Consider the following 27,111-nt stretch of genomic DNA (forward strand, 5'->3'; position numbering starts at 1 on the left):
GTTGGTGTGGGACTTGGAAAAACTGATTGGGTGCAGGAGTTATTGGCGAGAGGGGCTGATACAGACATAACAGATGACAGTCAACAGAATGCACTTACCTCAGCCGAGGAGATGGTCTCTCCTGTGAACCAACGACACTAAATTCAGAACTTTTGAGCGTTCTACATCATCAGGGAACTGCCGCACCAAGTTATTTTGCGTCGTCTGGAAGCATCTTTGAGTAGGAGCACTGACCATGTAACACCCGTGGCTAGCCCAGAATGTGATATTGCATCTCTCAAGTCTTCCGTGGACTCATTGAGGCGTGAGATGAAATCTCTAGTGCGAGAGCTGAGCTCATCGTTGGAGGAACTGAAGGCGGAAGTTTGTGCACTTGACACAGGGTTGCGTTGCTTGGAAGAGGCCGTGAAGTCAACAGTGGAGGATGTGACCTCAGTCAAGTTTGGTCTAGGAGGGGAGTCTGTCGTGAGAAATCCTCCACCTGATCCAGCCACAGCTAGGCTGGAGTGCGCGGACGCCATGTTGCGTAGGACGACGTTAGTTTATGGAAATGGAATGGAAGTGATGCGTAGATTGTATGAGAGACTGTATGATGGAGATAAATGTACTGCGTGTGTTGTTAAGTTTTTGACTGGGCATGATCGGGTGAATAAGATCTTGGATTTAGAATCTGAGAACGTTGAAAGGATGAAGGAGAAGGTTGTGGATTTGGATGGGAGTCGGGTGAATGGGAGTGGATGGCGTTCATTTTGTGATTTTGAGGGTATGATCATATATTTTGGTGCGGATGTTTCTTCTGTTAATAGTGAGAAATTCGTATGTTCTGAGTTAGCTTGGGCCCTCAGTTAGTTTTTGATAATGAGTTGAGGCCTTATAGTTCTTCCTTTTGTGGATCCATAATAAGTGATAATAAGAGGGACAGCTGCGGAAAGCAAACATACCTTTGCCTTCAGTGTCTTCCCATTCAATGCATGTTTGATCCACAAATGTAATCCCTCTCCCCTCTTCCTCGTCTCCTCCGCCTCCTCTATAGCCCTCATCCACTCACGCTCTCGTTCCACATCTCCCTTGCCATATGGCCTCCCCTCATTATCAAAAACTAATTTCAGGGATAATTGTGAGAGGGCCCAAGCTAAATGAGCACATATTATTTTCTCCCAATTACCAGAACAATCCTCTGCACCCAAATACACAGTCTCACTCTCAAAATCACAAAATGAACACCATCCACTTCCATTCACCCGACTCCCATCCAAATTGACAACCTTCTCCTTCACCCTTTCAATGTTCTCAGATTCTAAATCCACCAACACCTTCTTCCTTATAGCAGGGGAGATGTCGGAGGCGAGCGTGAGTGGATGAGGGCTCTAGAGGAGGCGGAGGAGAGGAGGAAGAGGGGAGGGGGATTTGATTGGTATGTCGATTATGCATTGGATCGGTGGATACAGTCGGCGAAGGTATGCTACCTCGCCGCTGTTGTCGCTCGTGTTTTCACTTACAGTAAATCCATCGAAGCAAGAGCTTACCTGCAGCACCGTGTCCCTCTCCTCCTCTCCTTTTACACCAAAAACGTGATTCCTGCACTGCTAGCCAAGGCGAGGGTGAGTTCTGTCTCTATTTCTCACCCTTATACTTCCCCTCTCTCAATATTCCCACTGCTTCAATTATTTCCTGTCCTTTTCGTTGGCCTCCCTTTCTAATACAAACAATATCAAGAGATGGATTACATTCATTTTTGTCTTGGCATTACAGTCTTGGGTCTTTTTTTCACTGCTATTTGGTTTAGGAGGTTAAAAATAATCTTTCCGAATATGTAATGTTTGTGCTTATGTAAAATTTTTACGTATGTCATGGTCTTAATCATAATATTAAAAATCATTATAAAAAGCTTTATTATAATATAAATCGTTTATTCGTAAATTTATATATCAACGAAGTTCTGAATAATTGAAATAACGGTGTGCATTACAACTAATTTCTAACAGAATTGACGGTGATGGGAAAGGAATTTTAACTTTGTTTTCTGGAACATTGTTTTCAAAGTCCCTTTGGCTTTATCTCGGTGAATTACTAGACCCACAATGAATTCACATTATTCAAGTGAACTAAATAAAAATCACTAAGGTGCAACAACGGAGGAGTATGTAATTTAATTTTCAGGGAAAATATCCTGGCGATTTAATAAAAATTTTCATTTTTTCCTGGAAGAACTACTTCCTTAATAAACTAACATTTTTCAGGTTAGCAATATTAAGATTAAAGACGTACAAATATACCGTGGGATGTATTTTACGTTTCAGGTGCTTGAATTATCCAAGGTTTGAAATTGATTTGAATTGGATGTGTGAATTTTGGCTGTGCAATTAATTCCCCTCTTTTAGGACATCAGTACTAAATAAATACTTCTTTAAAAAAACTTTAAAAAAACACGCTTTTATTTCGCTTGGAACAAGTAATAAAAAAAAATATTTCAAAAAATGGACTAAAAAGTAAAAAATAAATTTTTATATGAATAGTTCAAAGAACCTGGGTAATCCATAATATTTTCACTAATAAATTTTTGAAATGATAATTCAAAGAACCTGGGTAATCTATAACATTTTCACTAAAAATAAAAGCGTGGGGGTGGAGTAATATGTTATGGTGAGGCCCCCACGCTTTTATTTTTAGTGAAAATGTTATAGATTACCCAGGTTCTTTGAATTATCTTTTCAAAAATTTATTAGTGAAAATATTATGGATTACCCAGGTTCTTTGAACTATTCATATAAAAATTTATTTTTTACTTTTTAGTCCATTTTTTGAAATATTTTTTTTTATTACTTGTTCCAAGCGAAATAAAAGCGTGTTTTTTTAAAAAGTTTTTTTAAAGAAGTATTTATTTTCTACTTTTTAGTCTTCACATCTTGCAATCATATACTTAATTAACTTAATTATACTTAATCTTATACTTAATACTCCCCAATTAAAATATGTATTAGATTTCATAGGTTTAAGTAAAAATGATCTCAAATATATATTTACACACCTCCCCAATCTCTTTTCTATTTCCACAAAATTGACTTAGCATCTTATTGTTGATATTGTCAATACATCACCAATTATAGCAATCGTTATGGATGGGTGATGGTTTTCCGGGTTTACACCGCGTTGATACATGTTTTGCGGACGACAGTTTCGGGCGCGTTCCAGCTCCCGTCTTCGGGTCCAAATGATTTGCAGATCTGTGATCCAAATCACAGATCACAGATCATTTGGACCCGAAGACGGGAGCTGGAACGCGCCCGAAACTGTCGTCCGCAAAACATGTATCAACGCGGTGTAAACCCGGAAAACCATCACCAATCAACTAACCGCGGAAGCCTCCGTAATAATCGCTATGGATGTTTATGTTTATGTTCGATGCCAGTCAGTGAATGGCTTAAAGCGTTCGAACCCGCTCCACAACCACACCAGTTGCTCTCTTTCCGGGCCACTATGTGGCTTGGTAAATTTCTCCAATGCAGCGTGCGTAAATTACTTTGACCATCCAAAGAAACTTGGGATCTTAACTAGGATCTCGCGGGCCCTACTTGATATAGGGTACCCGAACCAACCCTACACCCTACAAAAACATGGCGGCCAAATATCGTTTGCTGGTCACTTCGATTATAGAATATACGTTACAATGTACATAAAGGGAGACGACCTCATACAAGCCATTTTACAATGCACAGTAACACAGCGGAAATGTAATAATACTACCACTTTATAACCACCAAGTTAAATAAATTATAAAATTGACTGAAATAATAAGAACAATATAGCGGTATACATCACCTTGTCACATCATCTTGCCACATCTACGAATATACAATAATATTATTTCACGTTTGGCATTCCGTAAACTTTTGGGAAACCAACACTTCGTTTACGTATATACATAGAAAACGTATTTTCATGCCACTATTTGCTACATAATAAACTTAACTACGGAAGATGAAAACGAATGACGAACCTTGATGATGCAACGTGATGCAACGTAAGTTCACACGTCAATGCTCACATTTCCTCCGTACTTAATACCATCTTGTACCGACTCGACCTGACGGACGACACCTATTGTTTATTTACCTTGAGCCGTTACCCTAACAATGCAGTATAAATCATCAGTAATTAACTTTCATAATTGTATATTTACTGAAATAAAGACATTAAACATATTTTTGGAATGATTTTAAAATATTCTAAAGATATTCCAAAATACATGATTGACATTGGATAACGCATTTTTTTCGAAAAAATCCGCCATGTTGAAAATTCCATATTTAAAATTAATATGTTTATAATGAAAAAAATACACACCTTAGGTATTCGAAAGTGATAAAATATTGTATTGTCACCGGGAATACGACTTTCTGTAAAGTTTCAGATCGATTGGAAGTCGGAAAGTGGTCGAATTTTCGATTGCAAGATTTGAACTAAACATACAGACAGAGTGAGTTAAATAAAAGCGTGTATAATAAAAAGCCTTATAAATACTGGAGTCAAAAAAAGTGAAAAAAACGCGATAAAATTCAAGAGCGCGTTTGAAAATTCATCATGAGCATCTTATGAAACCTGAGATAGAAAAAATATTCACTATAGAAATTAGTATAACACATTAAATGACTCATTGTAAAAATGTGAGCCTTAATAAAAGCCTTCAGTTGCTTTTATAAATAGAAATGATATTTTTAATTAAAATACCCAATTTCAGTGCGATTTAGGTCCTTTGGATTAAACTGAAATAGAACTCAAGCGTAGTTCAAACAATTTATTTAATCATGCAAAAGAAAACATTAGGAGTTTTACATTCTTGTAACAAATATTACAAATTTCAATGATATGGGGCTAATTATTTTCGGCATGCGTTGACTCATGCTGAGAATGCCAGAATCATACGGAAATAGAAGCGAAAAAAGCAGCCATTCAATGGAGACATTATGCTTTTGCAGTAGGGCAATGCCAATCTCAACAATGCTTATTCGAGTCCACATAACTGCGTGACGGAATTACCTAAATTTAGGCAATAAGTGTTTTCAATAAGAATTCATTTTATATATCTGCGTTGAATAAATCGCATAGTCGCCTACATCTGAGCAGATATTTTAAGTTATATAATTAACTTTGTAACAAGGTTATGCTAAGTAAAGAGATAAAATTATTTGTGGGTAAGCTGTAAAAACCATTTTAAGAACAGTTGATTAATATCTCCTTATCCCTACCATAAAAATGCATTGCTTTAAAATTGGCTGTGCAGACGGAACATGTGCATGAGCACAAATAAAATATCTAGAAACTCAGGTTCAATTAATACTGTCTCAATTTCATGTCTTCAAATTTAGCATCTCCATATAGAAGTAGGCAAAGTCCTGGAAAAACTTGCTAGCGTGTCTTGGGACCAGAAGGGCTAGTTAGCCTGACACAGACTTGAAACTTCAGAAAGCTCAGAGTACACTGGATGTGGGAATTTGATTATGTAGAAGCTACATTTTTTTATTTTAACGTGTAATAATTCGAAACAAGAAGAAATTGGTAGTTCCGTCACGTGTTTGTTTAAGACTATGATATACATTTTATGCTGTCAAAACTACAAATTTTGCATCCTGCATAATTTGTAGTTTCGACAAATTGTGTTATCATAAGCAACGACTCAAACATTGTTCACAGCCTTATTAAAAGTTTTCAAATTCCACTTAAATTCACTGAGGATTGAAGATGTTTGAAATCACCACACATAGGAGGTTCACCTGATGGTAATTTCGTCACATATTAATTAGGAAATGTTAAGAAGGTATTTCTATAATTAGTTTTGTTTCTGTGTACGAAAATCACCTTCATAAATATTTTTAGCCCATATCATGCACAGCTAGAATTTTTTATTTTTTACGTATTTTACAATTTTATCTAAATATCCTAGTGCATAGTTTTCTCTAAAAGTTATTCTGACACAAATCAAAGTCCCCAGTAACAATAAAACATTGTCACCACGCTACAAAACAAAATATGTGAAATCAGGAATTGAGTAAAAAATCATTTTAAAATTTCAATTCAATTAAACGACTGGTGTATAAATAACACCATGATGTCCAGTCCTTGAGATTTGGAGATCCTGTTTGACAGATATCAATTCAATAACGCAAAAATAACACCAAACCAAAATCAATGCAATCATGAAGATGAAAAAAATCCATAGAAATAGCCATCCTGGAGAGGACATGTCTTCATCCTGAAAAGTAAAAAGGTAAGGCATTTAATTAGCTTCCCCTTAATTTTTATAATTTGGTTAACTTTTTCTTCCCCTTTACCACTATGTTTTAATGTTGATTTATGGACTAGTGTGTTTGAGATTAAGGTCTTAAAGAATTTAAATGAGCTCTACGACCTCAAAGATGTAGAAAAGGGAGATACTCAAATGGCCGTATAATTCTCCCACAGCTCGTCCGCCTTGCGAGTAGAAATTGACGCTGTGTTGGTGTGTGAGAAGGGGAGACCGCAGGGGCACAACCCCAGCCTCTCAACCCGAATAGACCAAAATCACACACACACACATTACCCAGAACAAACACACAAAACAAGATCCTTTGTGAGGGCTGTACGGACCTCCACAAAGGCTTCTTGTTCCACAAAAAATCGGGAATCTTCACAGTAAAGGCCTGCAAAGGATAGCCAGTGGTTTGCGGAAATGCTTGCACTCAATAAGCAGTCGCACACACATTCAATCACCCACATATGGATTCAGACTTCCAGGAGAAAAAATAGCTCCAAAAAGAGCGTGGTCAAGGATTGCCAAGGGGACGAGGTAACAGACGTACCTAGACGTATTTCGGGTATAAAGTAGCCCTCTTAAGCGTGTTGAAGGAAAAGGCAAGCACTTCCAAATTAAATGTATTTTTTTACAACGTTTCAGCATGGCATAGTATTTGGATGGGGCGATCGATAGCTGAGGTCATTTGCGACATTACGGTAGGGTAGGTAAGGATGAGTAGAGAGGAATGTGGCGTCGGCATCCGCCTGCTCTCAAAGAATGGCGCCAAGGGGACCATGTATCCGTCGGACGGAGTGTTGTGTTTGAGATATCCTCCACACAACATTCAAGCAGGGAATGTTCTAGTGTCGGAAAATTCTATGCCACCACCAGGATTTGAACCCCAGCCCACGGGGCAGAAAGCCAACACTCTAGCTTAAGTCGCAAAACTACATTAAGGAAAAAATGACCCAAGTAATTTTCTGAAATTTAAATTACTTTTTCAGATATTCAACACGTACATTCAGGCATTTATGCCACCTCTTCACAAGTCCTTGAAAGCCAGTAGCAAGGAAGTTCTTTGGTTGCTCTTGCAGCCGAGTTAGATAACGGCATCATCTGTACCAAAGTGACGGTCACCCAAATGATATTATAGGAGCCGAAACAGAAAAAATCACTCAATTAAGTCAGGACTGTACGTTGGATGGATCTGCTAGCAAAAGGTGGGCGCGTAATTTCTAACGGCATAAGGCACACGCTCATTTTCGACTTATTTATATTGTGTAACGTTACGTCGTAAAATCTGGTTGATTTTTCACGTAAGTCCAGACAAGGGAAATACTCCAACCGTCGGTCACATGCTGAATCAGGGTAAGACTCCACAAACAAGAAAAACAGCTCACAAGAAAAAGGTAGCCAAAAACAATTTACGAGTTATTACCGTACGATATCTATTCAAAGTAGAGTATTCAAAAAATCAGAAGTATTACAGAAAACAATGATAGTAAATTCATGATCCCAAAGGAAACATTACCAGCAGAAAATTGCTCTAAAAATCTCATGGCTCACAAGACATGTGTCTCCCAGCAGGTCTCGACCAGAAAGAGGGCTCGCCTAAGCAAGGCGAGACAGCATTTGAGGGGAGGGCTTCTTCCTGGGAGTGGAGGGGTAGCCAGGCGAATTCAACAACCGCCCACTGATGCGTCACTGCCCCTGCAGAAACGGCCGCTCCGCAAAACACCATTCCCTGGTTTTGAGACAAAGCCAGAACCCAGAATTTTCCCCTCAACATCTGGGTTGGAGACCTCAGAGGAATCGTTCATTGGAACACATGGAGGGGAAGGAGATACTGGGGTGAGGTGTTGGAGGGAGAGAGAGTTTGTGATAGGACAATGGTAAAACTTCTCACTCCAAGTGCAATACTAAGGCCTTAGCACCGATTTCCCCTTGCTTGCCAAGGAGAAGTATTTCTCCGCAGTAGTCCTATATAAGTCTTGCATTGCAGGTAGGCTGGTTCGGAGGCTGGTTCGGAGGCTGCTTCGGAGGCTGTTTCAGAGACTGTTTCCAGAGACAGGATTTTCCAGAGACAGGATTTTGCGAGACAGGGCACTTTGCTACAGGGACCCTTTGCGCAAAAAATCCTTTGCGCGAAAAAACCTTAGCGCGAAAAGTTCTTGGCGGGAGAAGTTCTGCGGATAAGTTCGGAGGAAGTTCGAGGAAGTTCGAGGAATTTCTGGGGGGGGGGTACCAGAAATTTTGGGGGGGGGGGGACACTAAAAAATGCCACATCCTCTGTGGGAAAATGACCACAAAAATTGCTTGAACTTGGGGATCAAGACACGTCCACCAAGAACTGATTAATGCCTAGAAAACTTATCGAGGCATCACAGGTCCACTGGTTTTCACTGGATGAACCCCCACTGTTTAACCCCCATGAATTTCACAAAAACCATTATTCAGTGGTTAGAATTGAACTGAATATAAAAAGTTTATTGATTGAGACAATAGTATTCAAGAAATATCACTCAAAAATAGTTTTGACAAGAACATACATTTTTATCACTCTGTAAATAATAACCTCAGAAGTGATGTTTGGAATTCAACAGAATTCTAAAGTGAGTAACATGACATAATTACAAGAGTGAGACAAGAAATATTGCTGAATTGATATAGAGTAGATTATTTAGTATTACATAGCAAGAAAATGAAATTAATAATCAATATGTCATAATGTGATGCTTGTTTCGGTGAACAGTGAATCAAAATTACAAATAATTATCATCAGCAACCAGAAGGAACTGGGAAGATTTTTATTGGTATAACACCAGGATATCTTTACCAAACTCAAATGTTCCTTTTCTCATCAGAGATATTTTGTGGTTTTTTTTTTTAAAACCAAGTAAAGCAATACAATAACCAACCACTTAGTAAATGGGCAAGATTGGGTTGGTGAAGCAGTTGGGTTCATCAGAACCCTGGGTTGTCCCATTAGTTGGGTTCAACCACCTTATCAAAAATCAACGATTGACAAAAATGGGTTTTAACTTCTACCCAAAATTCATATTGCAACCCAAGAGAAAGTTAGGGTCGACCAACAAAATATATACCCCATATTATATAATCATTAAGTACAAGTTTATTCAAAAATACGGTTATTCACTAAATAATTATTAGTTATCAAAATACCAGCAAAATATTCAGCATAATATGTGTCTCACTTAATTAATATACATTGGCATTAGTATTTCTCCCATTTAAACCCTCCATGTTTGTAAATATTATCAGTCCATAATTAATTATCAATAAAGAATCCTCCAAAATTCAACAAGATTACGTAAATGACAATAGATTGCACTAAATTCCTCGATTTTCCAATAATTATTAATATTTACAAGGCATATGGTATTCATGTCAGCTATTGAACAAGTACTGACTAAATTTAATCAAGATGTGTATATATATCTCTCAGTATTAATTAAACAAGTCAAAAAAGAATCATAGGCGATGCTAACAAAATGAGAACTGCATATTGCATCAACAAAAGAAATCACTCTAAATTTCACTCTTCAATTAACAATAGAAATGAGAGCTACATGCTGGTTGCGACAAGATGAAAGTTCATACTTGTCGGGCGATGAAGGTCGCAACTCAACGCCAAAGCCACACTAAAACACAGTAGGCAGTCTTAAGATCAGCTGATCAATTCAATCACTCAGCCATCGATAGAATATCGAACACTGCAAAATCACGACACTTATCACTGTCCAGAATTGTGAGAATGTCCATAAAGTCTTGGTGGAGAAAAGGTGACACAAAACACAATTGACTCTTAATAACTGGGGCCACCTCCACAGCTTATCTGGAAACGAGCCATCTCGGGGATTTCCCCCCAAGTTAATCTCCCGTCCTCTCCCTCCAAGCACCCATAATTCCTCCACCTTACCCCATCTCACAATCACAGTAGACCAACACTAAATTACATGAGTGAATTAAGCAGATGAGAATAAGCAAGTACAATACAATATTTCAGAACAATTTCAATTACAAGCATAGAAATAGACTTATTATTCATTATTCAAAACAATATTATTAGGAATCAAGACAAATTCAACACCGAAATCAAGCATCAAATAGTATTTGAGAAAGCAAACATTAGCATTCATTGAGAAAAAAAAAATAAAAAAAAATCAATGATATTTCTCTCCTTTTAATTAGTGGAATTAGCAATGCCACCATGATATGCCTTTAAATGAGAAACATGACAAATTTTCTCTTTCCCAGGAGAAACTTCCAGAATAACTGTTACAGGAGAGAGATACTTTTTAAGGACGAAAGGTCCTTTCCACAGAGGTTCCAGTTTTGCCATTTTCTGTTCACCTTTAGAACTGACAGGATGGTTTTTGCAGAGAACAAGATCTCCCACACAGAAAGTGATTTGGGAGTGAGATTTATTATAGGATTCTTTATACCTGTTTCTGGCCTTTTTTAAATTAGCAATAACATGATTCAGGCAGGCTTGTCTGTCATTATCGCTGAGATCATTCTCGAATAAAGATTTTGGAATGTCCCACTGATTAATTAAAGGATGCTTAAGTTCTCTGCCGAAAATTATTTTGGCAGGAGAATATCCACTGCTCTCATGAGAGGCAGTGTTCAGGGCAAAATTTAAGTCAGCCAGCATAGTGTCCCACATATGGTGAGCATTATTGCACAAAATAGCAAGTGCAGATTTTAGATTTCTATGCAATCTCTCTACCTGATTAGAACAGGGATAGTATGGAGAAACAAAAATTTGCTTAACCCCCAGTTGCAAACACATCTCCTTAACGGCATGAGATTTGAAAACTTGTGCATTATCAGAAACCAAATATTTTGGAAAACCGAATTTTGGAAACACTCTTTGAGTGAGTATTGAAACAACTGAACCAGCAGTAGCCTTACGAACTGGCTCAAGAAAACAGAATTTAGAAAAACCATCAATAAGAGAAAGTATATATTGGTGTCCACCTTTAGTCAAAGGTAAAGGACCCACAAAGTCAATATAAAGTCTTTCCCAAACCTCAGAAGGATTTTTCGATGATAGCATGCCAGGAGGTGGAGCATTTCTGGGTTTACAAGTTTGACACAGATGGCATTTTCTGACCATGTCATAAACCTCTCTTTTCATATCCTTCCACCAAAAGTGTCTGCTAATCTTATCATAAGTTTTAGCCATGCCCAAGTGAGCAGACATACTAGAGCAGTGAAAATATTGAAAAATCATAGGCCTCAAGACCGTAGGCAGAACAGCTCTTCCTCGCTTAATTTTAGAATTCCCATAACATAATAGCTGTCCCTTCAGAAAATAGTTTTTGTCGTTCAAGGAATTATTATTAATCTGATTGAAAATATCCTTTAGAACGAGATCAGTTTCTTGGTGTTTTCGAATGTCAACGAATGACAAAGGCAATTTATGTAACACACAAGAATAAGGAACAGCTGACTCCTTATGAGTGATTGATTCCACATCTAAATGACTATTTGTAGATGAGGATGGCTCAATGCGAGAAAGACAATCTGCGACAGAATTAGCTGATCCTCGAACATGATGCACAGTGAATTTATAAGAGGATAATTTAAGAACCATCCGGCCTAATTTGCCCAACTGCTTAGGATGAGAGAAAAGCCATGTCAAGGCACCATTATCAGTGTACAAGTGAAATGGTTTTACTTGTAAGTAAACACTGAATTTTTGAATTCCAAAATGAATTGCGTGACACTCCAATTCATAAGAAGAAAATTTACGTTCATGTTCCAAGAGTGCCTTACTAGCGAAAGCCACAGGGACAAAATCACCATTTACTTTGTGATTCAGAACGGCACCAACCGCCAAATTACTGGCATCGACAAATAAATGAAATTCCTCGTCAAATCGAGGGAAAGATAATACTGGTGGATTGGTGAGAGCTTTCTTCAACTGACAGAAAGCCTCATTTTCAACAGCTGTCCATTGAAAAGGAACATTTTTACGTTTTAAGCGATTCAGTGGCATAGAAATTTCAGAATACCTTGGAATAAATTTGCAGTAAAACCCACAAAGTCCAATGAATCTGGCCACTTCCTTCACATTTCTGGGAACTGGGAATTGTTCAATTGGTCTCACTCTCTCAGGATCAACTTGCAAGGTTCCATTTGTGATGAGATGGCCCAGAAAAGTGAGTGATTCCACACCAAGCTTAACCTTGTCCTCGCACACCGTCAAACCGGCACTGCGTAGTTTGTTGAGGACAGCATTAACATGAGATACATGGTCTTCAGCAGACTTGGAATAGATACACAAGTCATCAATATATGGGTAGACACATGAATATTTCAAATCGCCCAATACTTCATTAATGAGACGAGTGAATATTTGAGGAGAATTTACAAAACCAAATGGCAATCTATTATATTGGTACACTCCGAACGGCGTCACAAAAGCAGTTAATTTCTTAGAATTCTCAGATAATGGTATTTGATGAAAGGCAGAATTGAGATCAAGAACAGTGAAATATTTTGCATCAGCAAGATATTGGAATGCATGTTCAACAGAAGGTGTTGGATAACCGTCTGATTTAACAACTTTGTTCAACTTACGGTAATCAACCACTAATCTTTCAGATCCATCCTTTTTAGGCACTAGAAAAGCTGGCGAACACCAGTTTGAATTGGAAACCTCAATCACTTTCTTATCAAGTAAAGATTGGATGTGCTTCTTCATTAAATTTGCCTTTGGAGGTGACAATGAATAAGGATGGGATCGAATCGGAGTAGAATCTAGCAGTTCAATTTCGTATGTCATGACAGATGTGACCCCCAATTCTTGAGAAATCACATCAGGAAATTTTGACAATAAGCCCTTCAACTTATCACACAACGTGATTTCAGTGGACGACAGAACATGAGATTCGGACGAGTTACTAACTGGCGCCGATTTAAACGCTTCGCAATTGTCCGTAAAAGAAAAAAGAGAATTCGGGGCAATTTCAAAACTGACGTTCGCCGGACGAATAATCATCTTTGAATTACAAATGAAATCCACACCCAGTAACACGGGAAACGGGATTTTAGCTAGATAAAACACGTGGTTCCAAGAAAACTTGCCTATTTGAACCTTGAGTGAGACAGAGGAATTAATATGAAAAGGCTGCCCCGACACAGTGATTAAATCGACGTCAACATTCTGACGAATAATTTTTCTCCGGCAACATTTCAGAGAAGCAAAGAAATCTTCATCACACAGTGAAACTGAACACCCAGTGTCAATTAGAGCCTGGCATGGCATAGAATGAAGATTAATAGATAATATTGGCAATCGAGTCGAACACTTGTCACGGACACTCATCAAACTCACGGCAGGCTGAGTAAATCGTCGTCTTTTGCGACACTCGTTCACTTTGTGGCCAGGTTTATGACAGTAGGAACAATTAATAGGAAAAGAAACTTCCCTAGGCGCACTGGAAGAGGCAACAGAAGACGGATTCCTAGAGATACGATGGAAAGTGTTGGAATATTCAGCACAGTCCATTAAATGTTTAGAAGCCTGCGTGATAACAGAGTCCAATTCTACAAATGTGTTAGGCTGATTTGAGAACATAATTGCAGATTTTGTTAAAGGATTTAACCCTTGAATAATGAGTCGCACAATAGAAGACTCGGAATACTGCAAACCCAGCACCTGAGTGGCATTACGCACAGAACACACGAAATCGTGGGGCGTTTCGCGAGGGAACTGAAATCTCTTAACTTTCGTAGTGATCAAACGATCAAACTCTCTGTCACTAACAATTCTAGCCCAAACTTTTTCTGTGATTTGAGACCATGCGAGATTCAAGTTTAACATAGACAACCAAAAATGACGAGAGCTGGCAGGTAGTTTAGATACTACAAGGTACAATAACGTTGACAGAGGAACCAAAGACAAAGAAACGATTTCATTAACTTTTAACATGAAATTAAACCAATTCTCACTGTTTGACACCTCAAATGGCGGAAAATCACTGAGTAATTGTTTGACAATTACTAACCCTTCAGAAACTGGCAATGTCTGAGAAGCAGACATTTCGTGAGAGACGTGAACATTACTACTTTCCTCGTGCGTTGGGCGAGGTGGAACCACCTCTAAAGAAGATTCCCGTTCATTATTAGAAACTTCACTTCCTACGGACACATTAGCCGTACCCCTGGCCTTACGATCCTCGCCCGTGGTTAAATAAGTTTTTTCGTACGGGTTGTCAGTACCACCAGGCATTTTGAAAAGTGAAGTAACGACAACGAGAAAAAGAGAGAGAAAAAGCGAGAAATAAAACTATCTCTCATTACTGGAAGAATCCAATAGAAAAAGAGGGGTGCGAGAATAACTAGCTGCTATCCAAATTATCAAGAACATTACGAGGATTACGAACATTAAAGTCAAATGGCATATGACCACGAGGAAAAGTCGGCAACACTAGTCACGTAATCCCACACGAACCAAAAAGCACTTAATGGAACATAAAATAACTCACTTTTAAGAGAAGAAACAACCAGAAACTGCAAAAAGTGGAGAAATAGTGGAGAAATGTCACCATTGTCCAGCACTCGGAGACCTCGACGAAAGGACAGGAAATCGAACCTCAACTCTGCTACCAAAATGTAACGTTACGTCGTAAAATCTGGTTGATTTTTCACGTAAGTCCAGACAAGGGAAATACTCCAACCGTCGGTCACATGCTGAATCAGGGTAAGACTCCACAAACAAGAAAAACAGCTCACAAGAAAAAGGTAGCCAAAAACAATTTACGAGTTATTACCGTACGATATCTATTCAAAGTAGAGTATTCAAAAAATCAGAAGTATTACAGAAAACAATGATAGTAAATTCATGATCCCAAAGGAAACATTACCAGCAGAAAATTGCTCTAAAAATCTCATGGCTCACAAGACATGTGTCTCCCAGCAGGTCTCGACCAGAAAGAGGGCTCGCCTAAGCAAGGCGAGACAGCATTTGAGGGGAGGGCTTCTTCCAGGGAGTGGAGGGGTAGCCAGGCGAATTCAACAACCGCCCACTGATGCGTCACTGCCCCTGCAGAAACGGCCGCTCCGCAAAACACCATTCCCTGGTTTTGAGACAAAGCCAGAACCCAGAATTTTCCCCTCAACATCTGGGTTGGAGACCTCAGAGGAACCGTTCATTGGAACACATGGAGGGGAAGGAGATACTGGGGTGAGGTGTTGGAGGGAGAGAGAGTTTGTGATAGGACAATGGTAAAACTTCTCACTCCAAGTGCAATACTAAGGCCTTAGCACCGATTTCCCCTTGCTTGCCAAGGAGAAGTATTTCTCCGCAGTAGTCCTATATAAGTCTTGCATTGCAGGTAGGCTGGTTCGGAGGCTGGTTCGGAGGCTGGTTCGGAGGCTGTTTCAGAGACTGTTTCCAGAGACAGGATTTTCCAGAGACAGGATTTTGCGAGACAGGGCACTTTGCTACAGGGACCCTTTGCGCAAAAAATCCTTTGCGCGAAAAAACCTTAGCGCGAAAAGTTCTTGGCGGGAGTTCTGCGGATAAGTTCGGAGGAAGTTCGAGGAAGTTCGAGGAATTTCTGGGGGGGGGTACCAGAAATTTTGGGGGGGGGGGGGACACTAAAAAATGCCACAATTGGCTCACCCTCATAGAGTTGTAATTGGATAAAACTATACCAAATTTTTAACTCCCGTCCGGCAGTTCAAATAAGTATATACATTTTAAAAATGATCTCATATTCTGCTACACCTGTGTTGAGGAGAGCGAGGGAAAAATTATTTCTTTTTCATTTTTTAAAAAGAGGTGGACTTTCGGGGTTTTAGGTGAAAATATTTGAAAATTTCGTCAAATAGAATGTTTTTTTATGAATTTTGTTGGTGACCGTTTTAGTGGGCCGTTTGTTTTTCTAGAAAATTGAATTTTCTGAAAATGAAACTATTTTGTGGAAATCCAAACTAAAACTTTCAGCAGCTGCATTATTCCTTAACCCGGCAGTGGTCGCGTGGGGTGTTCCATACAACCCAGCCTTATATAAGCACTATTTTTTTCTGTAATTGTGACTGAAATGACCTGTAACCTGCTCTAGCTGATTTTTTAAGCTTTCTGAGGATACATATAAAAGATTATTATTAAATCAATGCAAGTTTTTAAGAAAAATTGCTTTCGTCAAAGCTATGCAGAGTGGGGTGCCCCAGACACCCCATGCGACCGTTTTTGTTACGGTTTGCCACCTAGTATTTAAAGTCTCCTTAGATGTTTTTCATCCATTTTCATCGCATTTGATAGCTTCTTTTCGGAAACTGGCCATGAAAGTTGTCTTTTTGCGTTTACATCAATAAATATTTATTTATTGGTATATTGTTTGCCTAAATGTAGGTAAACAAATAGAAAGTTAGTAATTTCTTATAATGTTACAGTGATTTTTTACAAAGTGAGCCACGAAAAATCGATCATGTAATACTTATAGCACGTTCATTCAGTACACTATGGATTTCTGCAGTCTTTCTAAAAAAAGGAAAAAGCTAATTTACTTTGACTTTTGATTGAAAATTTGGATGAGGAATTATTTGTTTCTGACGTCAACTTTTGTAGCAAATGCGATTTTTAGAAGTGATTTTTTGAAGACTTCGTTCAATTACGTTAATGCAGTAGTTATTAAAAAATTCATTATTTACATGTTTCTGTGAATTTACCATTGTAGGTTGGCCTTGTAATACTTACATTCATCGTTTTCAATTCATACTAGATGTCAGATATCTCTATATTAAAAGAAAGTCTTTGTCTTTTGAATGAATCTTTGAGGGAAGAAGATTGATTCTGATGAAAACGAAGACGGGTGTCATATAGATGACACTTACACTGAAAAACAGTGCAGAGATGATGAACTTTTGTAAAAGGGAAGGGAGCTTATGTACGTCGGGAAGTATGGAGTTGCAACGTGTAATACGCAGGGATCAAGACCAAACATGAGAACATAAAATTGTAGCAGTGTTACTGAGAGGAGTGGACTTATTAGCTAAATAAATTGGATTCGAAACATGAATGGTTTGTTTTCGTATGATGTTCATTGAAAGAATGGCAGAGAAAATTGTAAATTACACTAATATTCAGGTAGAGAAAGTTACTAAAAATTATTCTCATAAAAGAGATAGTGAAACAGACAGGAAAGACTTAGTGTTCCTGAATAGTATTTTACTTTTAGCCAGGGCAAATAAAACTGAGTAACAGAATTTTTTATTGTTTTGGAACCACAATGGATTAGAAGTGGAAATATGTCATTCCTCCATGAGCCATAATATATTTCTCTTTTCCCCTTTATCTTTTCAATTCGACAACGTGACTGCTAGAGTAGAGAAAATGAAAAGTGGCAAATTAGCACAAAGTAGAGATGTATTTGAGATGTTTGCTCGCAATACCCGGCAACATTATAGAATTTGGCCATGAAAAAAAGCTGAGGAGCAATTGATTCCTTATCAAAGAAGATGTTCATATAGGCAATATTTACCTTCCAAACCCGCAAAATATAGCATCAAAATTTTTGCATCGGCAAATTCGATTGTATTTGAAAATGTACCTACTCAGAGTGGTAACCAGAGGGTCCATTTTTTGTAGACACCAGTCCAAAAGAGGAGTTAAAGCGAATATTTTCTTTTGTAAACAGAAATGGGAGGATCATAATTTGAACTACTGGTTCAATAATATTCCGCAAGCAGATGTAATTCTAAACAATAATTTGACGGTTGTGAGAACAGAAGGCAAAAAAATAAAAGAGATTTGGCATCGAAAGCCATGTATGTAAAAGAAAGAAGAAAATAGCAGCTTATTATGGTTTAGGAAGAAAAAAGCTCTAATTTCCTGCGTTGTAAATTGGTTAAAGAATGTAATTCTTACGCCAACAATTCACATAGCTATTTCTGTCAATGAATCCAAGGCAAACAGATAAAAAAGAAAAACGGGAATATTGACCTTTTATAACTACACTGAAGGAGGTCTAGCATTAGACAAAATAGGCAGCACCTATCATACAAACAGAAACATCAGGAGATGGTCCATATCCATTTTCTTTCATTTGCCAAACACTGCTGACATCAGTGCATTTGTTATACCTTGGTATTCAAATTCACTATCACATTGCAAAGAAGTTATCTTCGTGAGATAACTCGATCGTTAACTTTTCCATACAGCAAAATTAGATCGATATTGAACACGATCTCTAGAGACTTGAAAAATAAAGGAATATGCATTAGGCCGGCCCTTATTTTTCAGAATTGCGAAAAGTTATGTTTTCCTGGTCTCAAAATGATCCAAATGGTGTTTATATTCACGTGTTAAAATTTGGTTACTTTAAAATAACGGCAACCCGTGCCCCAAGGGCCCTAAGTACTAAGGACCCTCAATTGAGTTTTTTGGGGTTGAAATAGTACTATTTCTATGTAAAACGTAAAAGTAAAGCCCTACAGGGCCGATTTTCTGTTTGTTTTAACCTATCTTTAAGCGTTTAGGAGATATTGTCCGTCGTAATGCAATCCCCCCCTAGGGCGCCACCCCGCACCGCGGCACCGCTGAGGTATGTCCCGCACCACTTACTAGAGACTTCCCCTCAACCCCTTCCCCTCCCTCGGCAAAGACTTTGCTCCTGATGACAAGATTTACATGATAGTGGTACAGTACTGAATAGATTGCTCCTCTTGTGTCATGATTAATGTTGTTAAAGCCTATAATGTCAATTTTAACCCTTCAATGCCACCCTATGTACTGGGTTCCGACCCCTTAAACGTTGATTTTTGCCGCCATACGGCCGCGAACCATTCCAGCAGGCTTTGTTCCAAAGTGCTTTTTATGTACAAAATATTATAAGCATGTGTTACAAATGTGTCTATGAATTATAAAGGAATGAAGGGAATGAGCAGGGCTAACAGGGCTCAAACAGTAGGTAGAAATATTCAAGGAAGACGAAACGAGGTAGTCAGTTCACGGATGTAGATCACTGTGGAGAGATAGTTCTTGTGTATAGTGTGCAAAGGATAGGAAGTGCTAAGTTTTTTAGGATGTAAGGAGAAAAGTGGTGAAATAAATACTTTATCATGAACGTGACGTTCATTTTAAGAATAGACCAACAAGGAAATCAAGACTAAATCCAGGCATTGAACTGGTTGGAAAAGAAAGTGAAGAAATACTCGGCTCAAATTTACCGACAGTGAGAGAAGTACTGTGTGTTTTCTATATCACCTAATGGGTTCGAAATTTGTAAGACTTAGGGCGAGAAAAACCGTGAGAAATGCGTCTCATCCATAGTATAAAACTAGAATTCCTGTTGTTACGGAAAATAAGGCGATAGAAAAGTTAGAAAAATGACGCGAAGAATGGATGAACGTGCAACGGCAGAAAGAGAGCGCGAACTACAGTGGATATGAAGAGAAGAGAATCTTTCGTAACAAAACTTGATGATTTGCTTGACATTGCAAGGAGCGGTACCATTGCATTTTTGACGCGCGAGGAGGAAAGTGCAGTTAATCTCTCGGATAAATGTGCTTGGGCTGAAGAAATAAAGTTCTTACGCAAATAAAGAGGAGAACAAAATGCAGTTATTGGTTGAATAGATGTCAATACATTCAAGAAGAAATGAAAAGATGTGGTTCTCCGCTCCTTTTGTTGCATTAGCTCCCATCAGTGGCCCGCAGTTCCTACAAAGACTTGTTAATTACGAAAGTGTTAACCTGGACATAGCGAAAGCAGCGCAAAAGAGGTTTTCAAACCACTTGTGGTACATGAGTGAGGAGTTGGTATGCCTGTCATTCTTTGACGGATCCATTTCTAGGTGTGAAAAAAACGTGATACGCCGTATGTGGTCTTGTGTAGGAAAATATGATCCACCGAAGAAGGCAGTCTATAAACGTAAAGACATGACTAAGGTATCTATACCAAATTTTGTCACCACTAATTCGAGAAAGCTAGTTAATGTATTGTAAATATGTATTGCATTCTTTGATGTGAACATGCGAGAATGTGATGAACATACAAGAACGATTGGCAAATTATTCGGGGTCATTAAGTGGGAAATGATTGTGCAGCGAGAGGAGTGAAACTAATTCAAGATTTTTAGGCAGTGTCGTTGAAGGAAGAGAGCTTTCAAAATATTACTAACAATAAGTGTGACTTATCATCGCAATACAACCCTTACGTGCGGAAAGGCACTTTAATTGCCAAATATGGGATGTCAGTGAAAAATTATAAATGCAATGAAATTCTCTTTTATTTTGGTTAATGTACCGAAATTCATGGACAGAGCGAAAAAAAATTGATCTCTTGGATTGGAAGCATTGTTATGGCAATTAAATTCTTTCTAAAGTAAGCACATTTCTTCAGAGACTAGATCTTGACATCAGGAGCAAAGTCTTTGCCGAGGGAGGGGAGGGGGTTGAGGGGAAGTCTCTAGTAAGTGGTGCGGGACATACCTCAGCGGTGCCGCGGTACGGGGTGGCGCCCTAGGGGGGGATTGATTGCATTACGACGGACAATATCTCCTGAACGCTTAGAGATAGGTTAAAACAAACAGAAAATCGGCCCTGTAGACTTTACTTTTACGTTTTACATAGAAATAGTGCTATTTCAACCCCAAAAAACTCAATTTAGGGTCCTTACTACTTGGGGCCCTTGGGGCACGGGTTGCCGTTATTTTAAAGTAACCAAATTTTAACACGTGAATATAAACACCATTTGGATCATTTTGAGACCAGGAAAACATAACTTTTCGCAATTATGAAAAATAAGGGCCGGCCTAATATGAATAAAATGAGCCTGAGAAAGGGATGAGGAGAAAAAAAGAAAAAAGTTGGAAGATGTGTTTTTTTTTCGACAGAAATAAAAACAATAATACTGTGAACTGTGTTAGAAACTAACGCGTGGTACACTTTTGCTGAAAATTTTGAGAAGTGATTAGAAGGAAATAAATAGTTTACATGATTTATTTTCTGCATTCTTTAGACTCAATAAAACTTTTCAATAGTGCGAAATTGAACCTCTGCTGAGGACTACATATTTGTTAGTTTTTCTTTCCAATGCTGTATATAATTTGTAACAGGAGTATTTCAATAGTAATTAGTGACCGTAATATGTATCATCGAAAAATTTTCCTCAAGAATACATTTTGGGAAATCGATTCAATATAGATAAGTAAATTAATTTAGTACATTTATTAGTATTTACGTAAGGCAAATAGAGGTCGACGCTGAAAATATGATGATATACAGTGATTGATGTGTATAAAAGTGTGTGCCATGTATTTATATCTCAATATTTAACTGTGTTCTTTGGCTGAAACAAAAACAATTGGCAATTTTTCCGGAGGAACTGGGACTGCCTACTGGAAAATAAGGTATTCAAAAATATTTTCTTAAATTAATAAAAGTTGAATTTATGGTTTGAAATATATAGTATAGTCATTCCTAAATAAACAAAGGATACGTCGAGATGCAAAATTTTTAAATAATATATACTACTAGAAAGAAATTGAAGAAAATCTTTTGGGGTGACAGAGACGACCCACGCGACCGTTTATGTTTGGAAAATGGGCGCGACTACCGCCGGGTTAATGAACCCACAACCAGTTGAGAGCCTTACGAAATACTTTTCTTCTTAAAACGAAATCAGGGTCTCCCACAAATAATTCTTTCCATCTAATATTGGTAACTGTAACAGTCACTCCCACTGAACACTGCAGATATCATCCCAAAAAGTGTCATGGTAAGTGGGAGATGCATTTCAGACAGTGTCATTTAAATTCTGTGCACCATAGGATTAATTTACTGTGGCTATTTCACAGCAATGCACATAAAATAACCTTTATCATCCTTGCAGTCCCAAAGAGGACCACCTAATGGTTTCCTTTACGACCCGCCAGTCCCTTTCGGGATCAATGAGACACACTTTATTTTTAATCGGCTAATAATGAGTTTCATCGCTCGAGAGTTCACTTGAGAGCCGCTTATATTTTAAACCAAGGTCCTTTAACATTGGCCGTATTGTACAACTTAACCCTTTCGAGACAGCAGAGTTTTTGTCTTCCCATGACTGCTGTACTGAGTCCCAAGAGACTCTTCTTTCTCGTGGTACAGAGCATTTTTGGAGGTCATTCGTTAAGAAGGATCTCGCGGAACCTTTTTTGACCCCACCTTGCTGGAACTCTGCATTATCTCAGACAGAGGGTAGTTGTGCTCCCTCCTTTCCGGGTTTACGACCATACTTGCGGCATTGGTACGCGGTCAACTTATGTATAGCTTATACGTATTTAGAATACGGATAATTGTTGCTTGCATATAAATTGCAGACTTTGAATTGAATTCCTCATTGTTTTCTGAGCATTGTCAAAATTTTAGTAAAGTTCTACGGTCAACATTAAAGCATTTAATGCAACAACAATTTCCATGTTGATGTTTATACATAACTCGAGATTTAAGTTAATATTTATCGTAGAATTTCGATTAAATATTGTAAATGCTGTTCAAAAGACCAATAATTCAATTCTTAGTCTTTTTTTCTTGAGAAATGACCAAATATTCATTTGGAAAACTGACTGGATAAACAATTGTATGACTGCTGTCCCTTACCGCTAAGAGGGGCTATAAAAGACGAGGGGTCTGGGTACATGCTCCCGGATTCTGAGGCTTATTCCTAAACCCTGCAGGGTTGAGTCCCGAGACAACTAGACAAAGTAAACCCACGACCGTCCTAAGTGGGGGAGAGCTAGAAAATGCACATACGGCTTTTGTTCTCCTGGCCAGGAAAATGTCACACATAAATACACGGCTCTCTTCTCCCGGGTCAGGAAACTTCCACACATGTATGTATGTGTGTAGTAGGGAAAAGGTTACATTGAATTATGAGTAAATGGATAAGCATATTATCTTCTATCATACAACTTATGATGCAAATGATAAAGAAGACTCCCCATAGAAATGCATGTACTTATGCTAGGCAAACCTATTTTCATCATACAATTGATATATTAATATAACAAAAGCTAAAATAATGAATCTTTCGACACAGGTTTTACCGTGTATGAGAATAAAACTTACCAACATATTGGCAGTGGGCAGTTGGATGTCTGGCACAGGAATGAATATTTCATTTGGTTGGACTGAGCATGCTTTCTCTGAAGTGCTTACAATCGCATCTCGAATGCAGTCCTTAGTTTCAGCAGAAGACCTCAAATTGTCATGAACTGCCTCCTTTCCTCCAATACTCTGCAAAGAGAGTAACACTGATACAGCAACTCACCCACTTCAAAATTAACAAATAAGGAATGCTGATAATCTCAATGAAACAGGACTTTTGTAATTTTATCAATGCCATTAAATGAAAATTGGAATGCGTCTGCAAATCAATCAGCCATAAACTACATGGCTGTTAGAATCAACATTGGGCAAGAAGATTCTTGGTGAAACTCAGGTCATACTATTATGGCTTTATTATAGCATCACATGGGCCATGAGAAGGCCTTCAAATCGTGTCATTCACAGCAAACTCATGTTACCCCGGGAATATCAAGGTCATGCAAAGAATCTTAACTCCCTTCTCTTTAACTTGCAAGCTAGTACATAAAATAGAACTTTAGGGTGACAATTTTCACAGGTAAATTACATTTATGTGTACATTCATTCAAGGGTAATTTCATGGGTTCATTTATTGGGACAATAACTAGTAAGGTGAGGTGGTGTAAGTACGACATCCCTCAAGAAGATCGTATTTCCGTTCGCGAGGCACGTAGCGGTCATGCAACATATTCCACATATTGTAATGGAACCAGAGCCGTCTACTTCGAAATATTTACCCCTCGAATTCTTGTTCCACACTCTTAGAAAATATACCCTTCAGTTCACCTCGTAGTTGATGTTGGTTGTGAGGACAGGTAACACCACAGTTCCTTCAGCATCTGCGTATCAGAGGTGCTAGGTAAGAACTATATCTTGTTTTCTATTCTTCATGGATTAGTTTTCTTGGTTACTTTAAATTTTAGAACTCGGATCATTACATTTAGTTTAGATGGGGGGGTCGCACATTTCCCACCATATCCAATCATTCTTTCCTTACAGGGCTACAGGATTGTAGTATGGCTTAAATTTTTAGTTTTTGTCTGGCAATTCTTGAGTTAAACTTTTTTTGTATACATATTACAAATCATTGTGGACTATAGAACTAGGTTGTTTAATGAGAGTTCCCATATCAACTTTTATTTTTATGGTTGTTTTGATAAGGAAGCTTTTTTAATTAATTTTCATAAAATAATTACCTCGCATTTTTCTCTCACCATAACAATTGCATCTTTTTAAGTGTCATAACCTAAGTTCGATTCAGGCAAAATTGTTTATGCAAAGTTAAACTTGAGACCTTTCCTGAAGCCCTAACAAAATCAAGCTTATATTTTTAGCAGACATATTGTGTGTATTTCCTTCACTGTGTTTAAGACCTGGTAGCATATATTCAATAATTTCGTGCATATTTTGGGGGTTGCTGTCATAATATGAGCAATAATTAATATTGCATGGCGAAATGGTGCACAATTATGTGAGAAAAACACAAAAGGGCTGCCAAATAGTAACGATGACCTAAAGAAGGCACTTGACGAATTTACAATTGGAAGAATGGGGAGAAAATGTGCTAGTATGAATAAATATGGAATATAGTTGTCTAAAAAAGTGGATTTTGAAATGGTTGCTGATCATGCTCATAAAAATAGCATAAAATACCTTTCAAAGACGACAAACATCCTGAAGATTGCTTTTTTGGTCTAATTTCATGGCACAAATTTTCAATTAAAAAACCTCAAAGGATAGAGTATGCAAGGAAAAAAAATTCTGACCTTTTGTGATAAATGCTCAATTTGATTTGTTGCAAAAGACAATCCATGAGTTGCACGATGATAATAAACCAGAATGTACGCATAGAATCTGGACAAAACTTCATCTTCTACGTACCCAGGGAAGACAAGAGTCGTTTTCAAGAGTGCACTTTCCTCGACTCATACAATTAGTTTATTAGGTCGTTTGAGCATCATTGTTAATGGCGGAAAGTGCAAATGAAATCAAAGCCCCTCCTTTGATAGTATTCGAAGGGAAACATGCTTGGGATAGTTGGTGCACTCCCAAAAATACAGGATTGTAGTGGAGATTGGATTCTGGCTATATTCAGAGGTAAAATGTCAGATGCTCACTATATTGGGAAAATTCTGGAGATCAATGAATCAGGTGATCCTGTGGTTTGCTTTCCAAGGACATGTTGCGGGACTGAAAAAAGTTTTACCTATCCACAGAATGAGGGTTCAAGCCAAATAACTAGGGAAGACATAACCATATTACCTAAGCCTTCGGTTGGCTGTTGAGAATAAGTTAGCCATTTGCCCATCTTTCTCGGGATAAAACCAAACTTAAAATGAACTAATCAATATTCAATGCTGAATAGTTTGAAGAAATAGTTTGAGTTGTTCCTTTCAATCTAATTTATATATGGATATCTTGTCGTATAAAAACTTGATGCTACTTTATCATTAATTATTCCGCTTCTACACACATTAGCTATTTGTAATACGCGTAAATTAATGTATGCAATTCGAACCATCATTAGCAGAACCAATTTCACCAAAATTCCTTAGTGTAATATCTAATTAACCAGAAGATGCAATAAAAGCCATTTAAAATACCTTGGAGAAGGTATTGGAAGTCATTGGGTTTATAGTAAATAGAAATGATATTAAACTGCAATTCTAAAGTTGTTTATATAAACTAAGACCTAAAAGATTATTACTTTTGATAGAAGCTTTGAAGGCTACTTGCTTACTTAACATAAGATCTTAATATCAATTAATAACCAACATTAGAGTAATTCGTGCTATTGAAATCAATGCTGATATGAACATAATTGATTTATTTTTGTTCTGATTTATTCAAATTGTAGATATATTGTTTATATTAAATGCACTATAAGTTATTCCTAGATAAAAATATAATGCAATTATGGTAGTTATGATTATGATAATAATCAATAAAGCTCTTTCAAGTACTAGACAAAAACTCCAATATCTTGGATAAAGTATTGGATGTGGTGAGTTTTTCATGAACGGTTAAACGTAAGTTCGTACCATAAAGAGTAATGTAAAGCTGAATATCTGGGCAAATCGCACTTAGCCCATGCGCCATGCAATGTGGAAATATGTTGCACATCAGCCATGGGACTCACTTGCCCCACGCACGGGGAAAGTACGATCCCTTGACAAGGCTTTAAGAAAAAAATTACAAAATTACCACTTTACATAGAGAGGAATGTAAATCCTAAACTCTTATTCGGTTATTAATACATGTATTTTTCAATGAATCTCAGGATTTTAACAAGCCTAGAAAAAAATCCTAAGCTAGTTAAAATTGATATATGCTATCTAAGGGTAGCTCTTACCACACCTTTGTTATGTAAACAAAATATTATTTACCATTAAATAATTTGAATAAAGGTTTTTGTAATCAAGCAGATAAAAATTTTTATGAACCACTGACATAGGTAATTTTAGCAAATAATATTGTTATCAGATCACTCAAATATGATACATATATAAAAATGCATGTATATAATATTTTAACATAACAACGGACAAGTACACTAAATAGCCATGGTGTGTTTAATCATTTTTCTTAATATGCCTTATTGATTTTAATATTTTTATTGAAATATCTTATTGGATACTTTTTGAGTAGCTTATTTACCTTTTAGTACTTGTATACTTATGCATTTCTCTCATCTCTTAATGTTTAATATGACTTTAAACTGGCAAATGAAC

General features: G+C 37.6%; 1 protein-coding gene across 1 annotated transcript in view; it reads right to left on the reverse strand.

The window, feature by feature from the left end:
* Positions 1–4,782: 4,782 nt before the first annotated feature.
* The window catches only part of LOC124170336, a 28,852-nt gene continuing 6,523 nt past the window's right edge, over positions 4,783–27,111 (reverse strand). Inside the window, exons 3-4 of the mRNA XM_046549063.1 lie at positions 23,363–23,530; positions 4,783–6,250 (exon numbers count right to left, since the gene is read on the reverse strand). Of these exons, the coding sequence (XP_046405019.1) occupies positions 6,077–6,250; positions 23,363–23,530 (342 nt within the window). The 3' untranslated portion in view covers positions 4,783–6,076. The remainder of the gene's footprint in view (positions 6,251–23,362; positions 23,531–27,111) is intronic.

Source organism: Ischnura elegans, chromosome 13 (genome assembly GCF_921293095.1).
Source record: "Ischnura elegans chromosome 13, ioIscEleg1.1, whole genome shotgun sequence".
Taxonomy (NCBI): domain Eukaryota; kingdom Metazoa; phylum Arthropoda; class Insecta; order Odonata; family Coenagrionidae; genus Ischnura; species Ischnura elegans.